The following is an 8,601-nucleotide window of genomic DNA, read 5'->3' on the forward strand; positions in this document are numbered from 1 at the left end:
ATGTCCTTTCCAAGACAAACTGATAGGAACTTCTGGTTTAGGAATGATATACATAAATACACGTCCCAAAACACTGCTCCATGTACAAGAGGGCTTTTGTAACTGATGGCAGTTACATCACACTCCTCATTCCATGACAATTATTTCATAATACAGAGTTGAGAGATCTGTATACAGTGTCACTGGACATCCTAATACAAAAATTCCATTTTCCAAAAATAATCTGAGTTGGCCAACATTCAGTTACTTGGAATTGGCAAGTAAGTACCTGTTACCCGGGCCCTTCCACATCGGGTCACACGTCCTTTGCACTTGTGTTCCAGGCCAACATGACTGCTTTCTATTTCCTGAACACATGACACATGCTTGCTTTGCTGCACTTTCCTGGGGAGACTTGAGCCCCACCTCTGCCCACTGAAACTACCCTGTACTATGGCCAACTCAAATCCCACTCATTTTAAAGCTCTCTGTGATCCACGTCGACTGGCATATTAAATACACACTCAGAAGGTAACAATAAAGATAAAGGCAGGATGATCAATTTTAAAAGTTATTTATTAAACAAGTTAAATATAACTAAAAGTATACTTAAAAGTCCAACATTATTGGATCCCTTCTGAAATACTTGAGATTATTTAGTCAAGCTTTTTAATGACAAGGTAAATGATAAAAAGTGAGCCGATGTGAAAAAAAATCCTTAACACAGAACCTGGTTAAATTCAGAAATAAAAATAAAACACACAACCATACAAACTACTAAAATACGAAACCAAAACAGTGTACATGTCTTTTTAAAAAATGTTCCTGGTATACTCCAGTGAGGGCCAAATTATCTATGTCCCAACTAATAAACAACAAATAAACTCACTTTTTAAAGGTGTCATATTTTTGTTATACAGAGTAATTTTCATTTTGTTTTTTGAGACAGATTCTCACGTAGCCAAGTCTGGTCTTGAAAGATCCTCCTACCTCCATTTCCCAAGTGCTGGGATTACAGGCATGCTGCCACTACACCTGGCTTATGTACAGAATAATTTTAGAAAGAGTATGTGTCGGTTATGTAAACTATTCACCTACAGCAAAGCGTATTTTACATATGCGTATATTCACTTGTACTTAATGGAAGACAAAACAAAACATAATTTAAATATCTTGATTTGAGAATAACTATGGATCCAACTGTTCTACTAAATTCCAACATCATAGTGGCCAAATGTGCTATCAAAAGTTGGTTATTTTCAATTTTTTAAAAAATAATTTCTTCCAAAAATTTTGGTACTTAGGGTAAAAGGAGATAGAACGTTTATTTTCTTTGCTAATAAATGATGGTGCTTAGTTCTATGGTTAACACAAAAAGCAGTGCAAAAGGAAAAAGCCCTACAGGAAAGTCTGCCTCTTCAGTAATTCCAGGTGTGCTACACAGCATTTCACTGGAAATACTGGGTACACCACAGAACTGGCAGTTGCTTGTTTAAAATGTTCCTTTGCCCTGTTGACATCCGTCAAAGGCTTTCAGGCATAACTGGTGCTAACAGTCCACAGGGAGGCCATCGTGTCAATGGACACTGCCAGTGGCTATGAAGGCTTTAGTAAAAAGTTCGGTCTGTATGCATGTGTGTCTTAAGAAACAAGGGTGGAAACCGTTCGTCCAGAACCATAAAACACGGTTTCTTATTTAAATCTCAGTTGTATAAATAACACAAATCAAACTCCTAGAACTGAAATGCGTTCTCAACTTCCCAAAGACAAGAAGCATCTTTCCCGCTTTATCACTCTCCACAGAGAACAATGCTTTAGTAACAATCTTCTAGGGAGGAGTCTGGTAAGCCTTGTTGCCAGGTTTCAGTCTGAAAGCGAAGGAGAGCGCACAGACCTGCCACTGGCAGGGCTGGAGAAAGAGAAAGGCTCCTTGTCCTTATCTTTGCTGTCGTGCTTGTGCTTGTGTTTGTGCTTGTGCTTGTGCTTCTTCTTCTTCTTCTTGTGCTCATGATGGTGGTGGTGATGGTGCTCACTGTGTTTGGAGGACACAGGCTCCTTAGCGAACACTGACAGTGGAGCCGTGGCCACTGGATGCATACTCATCTCCAAAGGCGATGGCTCTTTCCCTTCAATATTAAAAATACCCAAATGAATTTCTGTTGATAAGGAAGTAAAGCTAACATAAGAGAAAGATGACAATCTTATGAGGAGGGATCATAAGCATTTTCTTTTCACTAGGAATGAGAAGTACCCAAATAAGACATCCAACAAGTTAGATTGTTTCACATCTTGGTCAGAAGTCAAGTATTTTAAGTTCATATAGTCTCTAACAAATTATAATATATGCCAGTGTACTACCAAATCATCCTCTGCATAAGTAATGATTGCATGTGTACTATACACTAAAGTCTATACTGGTCAATGAAAATGTAACTTCTTCCAGCACAGCTCAGCCCTAAAACATTAAGGAGGGCAGTATTTTATTTATGTCACTTAGAAAACTATTAATATACAAACAGACATATCCTACTCACTGATAATAATATCCTAATGAAAATCAAATATTCCTAAAGTTTAATATAATTTCTGGAAGGCCAATGTGAGCTCTTCTGGAAGAGTCAGTATAAACCATTTAAGAAACTCAGAAAAGGGGCTCGAGAGATGACTCACTCAATGGCTAAGAACACTGGCTGCTTTGGTAGAGGAACCCAATTCAATTCCCAGCACCCACATGGCAGCTAACAACCTCCTGTACCTCCAGTCCCAGGGGACCCAACACCCTCTTCTGACCTCCTTGTGCATTGCATGACATGGGTGCACCTATCTACACATAGGCAATACACTCATACACATAAAATAAAAATATAATAAAAAAAGAAACCCAAAAAAGGTGGGGAGGTTTTAGGCAATGCCCCTAAAGAAAAGAATGCTATTAGTAAAAAACAAAGGACTGAAAATTAGGAGACCCATATTCACTCCATGACCAATTCAGCTCCCAGCTCATCACTTGCCATTCTCCATCAACAGACTCTTGCAACTTTCTCAGTCTGAATTCCTTTGCTGCACTACAAGTGCCATCATCTAATCCTAAACACCTGTCAAGCTACTTGGACTGCAGAAAAGTCAGTAATTATACTGGAAGTTGTACTTTCCTGAAGAGGCAAGTGCCAGACAAATGAGTATTTGCAGGTTTATTCTTTTCCAAGGTAGAATACTTATTTTGACCTCAAAAGGGAATTCATGCTAGACATGGTGACTCATGCCTCTAATCTTAGCACTCAGGAGGCAGAAGAGGGGGGATCTCTGTGAAATCGAGGCCAGCCTGGTCTACCTAGTGAGCTCTGTGACAGCTGAGGATACACAGTGAGAACCTGTCCCAAAACAAAACAGGGGTTGGAGAGATGGCTGGGTTAAGAGCACTAGCTTTTCTCGCAGAGGACCTGGGTTCAGTTCCGAACACCCACATGGCAGTTCACAACCATATGTAACTCCAGTTCCAGGGGGTCTGACACCCTCTCTGGCCTCCACAGGCATTGCACACACAGGCATACACATACATACAGTAAAAACACTCTGGCTGGAGAGCTGGCTCAGCAGTTAAGAGTACCGACTGCTCTCACAGAGGACCCAGGTTCGATTTCTGGCACCCACATGATGGCTGTAACTCCAGTTCCAGGGGATTCGATGCCCTCTCCTGATCTCCATGGACACTGAACAACATGGGTGCACTTATACACATGCAGGCAGTACACTCACACACATAAAATAATAATTAAAAATACACTCATACATATAACAACAAAAATAAATCAAAAGGCAAAATAAAAAGAGTGAATCCAATCTCTCACTGCAAGTGTAACAGTTTACACATCCTGATTATAAATTTAAATTTTTTCTTGACTTATATGAGAACACAATGCATTGACAAGCTTTAAGAATTTATGTGACAGGATCAATAGCTCCTATGACAAAAGACTAATTCCAGGCTTCAATCAGACTATTCATAAAGTAAGTCTGAAGCATCACATAGAATTGTCCAACTGATTTGGAGAATCAGCTTTAAAAAGGCTCTCACTGTACAAAGATGTAACAATTTGAAAACTAATTATGGATAGATGTAATGGACTGAAACTTATTACCATTAAAGGGTGCTAGTCAAGGAACTCATTCTTCTAAAGATTATTAAATACACAGAAGGAACCAGGAATTTACCAAGAGTTCCTTATATGACTTCTACTATTTACTAATAGTCAAATGGAGAAATAATCCAAATTATAAATAAAAATGGAAGGATGAACTAGAGTATCATTACTCTATAATCCTTAATGAATTAAACCATTTAGATCCTAAACATTCACAGTAGTTAACTTCATGGAAGAGTTCATCAGATACCATATGCATTCAAATAAAAATATACACCACATCCAAAACCTGAATCCAATTACGTGCCTAGGTACAACTATAATTTCACAGGAATTATTAAGATCTCTATTATGTTAAATGCAGCACAAATATATAGTTAGCCATATACACATTTGAACACTATAAATAAAAAGAAATCTGATTTCTCTGACAAATACACTGTAGGGGTGGAGGGAGAAAAAGATATGGACCAGAACTTGTATTTTAAAAAGGCGTAAATGATATCAGAGGATTGTGATGTGGACTTTATATGGATATAATTTAAATAAATGTGTTATAAAAAAAAATAGGGCAACATGGCTCAGCAGGTGATGGTCCTGCTACCTGAATTCAATCCTCAGAACCCATGGAGGAAAAAAGAAAATGGATTCTGAAGGTAGTACTTTGACCTTCATATGTGCACCAAAGCATTAGGTATGTACCCACCCCCATGATAAGAGAATTAAAAACATAATTGTATTTGCCAGGCATGGTGGCACACGCCTTTAACCCCAGTACTTGGGAGGTAGAGGCAAGCAGACCTCTGTGAGTTCGAGGCCAGCGTGGTCCACATAATGAGTTCCAGGACAGCTGGGGCTACAGGGAGACTCTGTCTCAAAAAAGACTAAATAAATAAATAAATTTATGAGGCAAGTGAAATTTAAATATCAAGTAGATATTTAATGGTACAAGATAACTGTTAATTTTTAGGTATATTACTGTGATTACAAAAAGTCTTCTCTAGCCCCGCTGTCCTACCTTTTAGGTATATATACTAAATCATGAAAGAAATGCCAGGGTTTACTTCAAAATAATGCAGCAGGATGGAGGTGGGTTACCACCACTGACCATAAAGTGATCACTGTTGAAACTAACAGATACACAGAGGTCACTGTACTAGTCTGGCTACTTTCTATAATAAAGTGTTTCTTTTATTTTTTTTCCTCCTCTTTGGTTTTTCTTTTTAAGACAGGGTCTCCCTGTAGCCCCGGTTGGCCTGGAACTCACTATGTAGACCAGACTGGTACTGAACTCACTGAGATCCACCAATAAAGTATTTCTTTAAAAAAAGAAGTTGAGCAGAGCATGGTGGTGAGAGCCTTTAATCCCAGCACTCAGATGGCAGAGGTAGGCTGATCTCTACGAGACTGAGACCAGTCTGGTCTACATAGTGAGCTCTAGGCCAGCTGGGGCTATAAGAAACTCCAAGAGAAAGAAGAGAGATGGGGGTTAAAACTTGGGCAAGATGGCATGTCTTCAATTGTAGCACTCAGAAGGCAGAGGCAGCAGATCTCTGTGAACTGAAGGTCAGCCCAGTCAGGGAGAGTCACACAATGAGACCTTGTGGGAGACCTTGTGGGAGGAAGATCATTTTACACCTACCACCCCCTCCAAGGCTCAGGGACTCTGGCAGAAGTTGGAAAGAATGTAAGAGCCGAAAGAAGGGATGGACTGTGACCTGGAAATGTCTGCCAACTACTATAGTCAAACCTCCTTCCCAAGCTCATCAAGGAGTCAAGGGGGGAGTCAGTTACCCCTCCCACCCAATCAGTCAACCTTAGCTGCATATGGGGGAGGAGCTAAAGATATATAAGCCGAGAATGTCATGAGGCACCTCTCTTGCCATTTTATGCAGCTATTGGGAAGTCACAGGATCTATGTAAGTGCAGACTTTCCAGGACAGCTGTAAATGGGGGGGGGCACCCACTCTTCTGTAAATAACCTCCCATCCTATGCTCTGTTAGCAAGCCCAATAAACTAGTTAGGATTTAAGCAGAAATAAAAAGTGAAAATAGGATATTTAATATATATATATTTTTTTTTTGTCTTTTCGAGACATGGTCTCTCTGTAGCCCCAGCTGTCCTGGAACTCACTATGTAGACCAGGCTGGCCTTTGACTCACCAAAGATCCTCCTGCCTCTGCCTTTGGAGTGGTGGAATTGAAAGCAAGCACCACCACACCTGGAATTCTATTATCAGGGGTATACATTAAAGCAATTTAGCAACATCTATGAAACTGATAAATGTCTACAGTCTTTGACTCAGGAAGTTCATTTTTAGACCCTTACAACACTATTATGCTCATATACATGATGTATGAAGGCATACAATGAAATAAGCTTTTTGTCTGTTTTTGGCTTTTTGAGACAAGTCTTGCGCTATAGCACAGGCTGGCCTTGAACTCATGGCAATCCTCCTGCCTCAGCTTCCTAAGTGCTGAGATTACAGACTGAGCTGCCACGTTTAACTTTAAATTAGAAATTTGAGACAGTTAACCTAAATACTGTCATTACAAGCAATCATTAGCTCTTCAGTTTTCATTTATCACAGATAAAAGGTATTTTTGTTTTATAAGTTGCTCTTTAAAATTTATGTGTACATGTGGATCCCCTACAACTGCAGTACAGTCAGTTGCAAGCTGCCATGTGGGTGTTGAGAAATGATCCCAGGTTCTCTGCAAAAGCAAAGTGCTCTTAAATGCTGAGCCATCTCTCCAGCCCCTTTGTTTTTAGCCTATCTTTCCTGAAAATCCTCTGCCAGTTCTAACTCAATGTTATAAGAAGCACCATTTTCTACATACATGGATCATATTAACAACCAGATTTGTGACATATATGAGCTCACTTTCATACTGGTGTACTGAGGTCACCTACAGAATCTTTATCAAGGAAAAGGGTATTACCATCCCTATGACAAAAATATTTATACACATAATTTCACTTAATTATTTCAGGAGTTCACAAGATGCCTCATAACTTGAGGCCAACCACAATTAGACATCACTCATTTTTTAAGCTAACAAAAGCCTTTTGGTGACTTTAAATACCTATTTCTATCTTAGCAGACAGAGCAGTGGAAGGAGATACACATAATACAAAATATGTGTAATTTTCCCACTTAAGGTTACATAAAAAGAACAAAGACAATCTGAGTTCTTCTGTCCAACATAATAGCCTTCCCTTAATACCACATAAAAAATGCCTCTAGCTGAGGAGCTACTGGCAATTGTCACCTGAGAGGAAGAGTCAGGCTTCTTTAAGAATTTGGGCTGGGTAGGTCAACTACGCTCCAGTGTATGATCACATACCCAAGACAATATGGGCAGCATGAATTGGACATGATGGGTTAAAATAAGGATACAACACTGGTTAGGGAGGGATGGAGAGGGGTAGACCTGGGAGGAGTTGTGAGGGAAAATCACCCAAAATATACCGCATGAAATTCTCCAAGAACTAATACATTAAAAAAAAAATACTTTAACTTACAGACAATTCAACAAATGTAAAACAAAGAAAACAACTCAACAGAAGCCTAATTTGGAAGCTTCTCAGTTCATCTGATAAAAATGTTGGTAAGGAACAGTGAAAAATCTAGCAATTTCGTTCAACTCATTCACACTGGGAATATGTTCAAGTTTAAGACAAAAGCCTGCAGCTCCTATTAGGAATGTGTGAATTCTGTTCTCTGGTTCTTTAAATTACAGAAAAAATGAAGTGTTGAAATGTATCATTATAATTTAAAGATACCAAAAAAAAAATCATTTTTCCATATTGTTTCGAAAGACAGAGCACTAGGGGAAGCATCCAAGCTTTTAAAACAAATTGTTTTAATTTTTAAAATAAGATTTCAAATACAAGAATTGTGCTATTCTGAATTATGCAAGAAGGTATTACATAATACAGCATGCTGGGCGAGGTGCTGCATGAGTGTCTCGCTTAGCCACAGAAACCATGAGGTAACTGTCCCCCACCCTGGCTCCCTGGCTCTAAGTCTTAGAGACATATGAGACTTCACCTCACCCCATGAACAAAGGAATCAGGGAACACACATTCAACAGCCCTGAACCTAAGGAAACAATGTAAACGAGCAAACAGACTGCTGGGTGCAGGAAAAGAACACTGCCCAAGGCCTCTCAGTTAAATCTACTTCAAGGAAAGCTGGATGTCTACTACATTTTTGTATATACTTTCTTCATTTTTAGTCAATAGTCAAAAATTTGTAAATCTTGGGGCTGGAGAGATGGCTCAGCACTTAAGAACACTGTTCTTGCAGAAGACCTGGGTTTGAATCCCAGAACCCACATTGCAGCTAACAACTGTCCATAACTCCAGTTCCAGGGGATGTGACAGCCTCTTCTGTCCTCCATGGGCACTGCACGACACGGGTGCACTTACCTACATGCAGGCAATACATTCATACACATAAAATAAAAATAATAA

General features: G+C 39.3%; 1 protein-coding gene across 2 annotated transcripts in view; it reads right to left on the reverse strand.

Annotated features, from left to right (window-relative positions):
* Nucleotides 1–537: 537 nt before the first annotated feature.
* The window catches only part of Taf2 (TATA-box binding protein associated factor 2), a 94,871-nt gene continuing 86,807 nt past the window's right edge, over nt 538–8,601 (reverse strand). For both annotated transcript variants that reach the window (XM_008837979.3, XM_029565865.1), the window contains exon 26: nt 538–2,105. In XM_008837979.3, coding sequence (XP_008836201.1) covers nt 1,843–2,105 — 263 coding nt within the window. In that variant the 3' untranslated portion in view covers nt 538–1,842. The remainder of the gene's footprint in view (nt 2,106–8,601) is intronic.

Source organism: Nannospalax galili, unplaced genomic scaffold (genome assembly GCF_000622305.1).
Source record: "Nannospalax galili isolate Female #2095 unplaced genomic scaffold, S.galili_v1.0 scaffold17, whole genome shotgun sequence".
NCBI classification, from domain to species: domain Eukaryota; kingdom Metazoa; phylum Chordata; class Mammalia; order Rodentia; family Spalacidae; genus Nannospalax; species Nannospalax galili.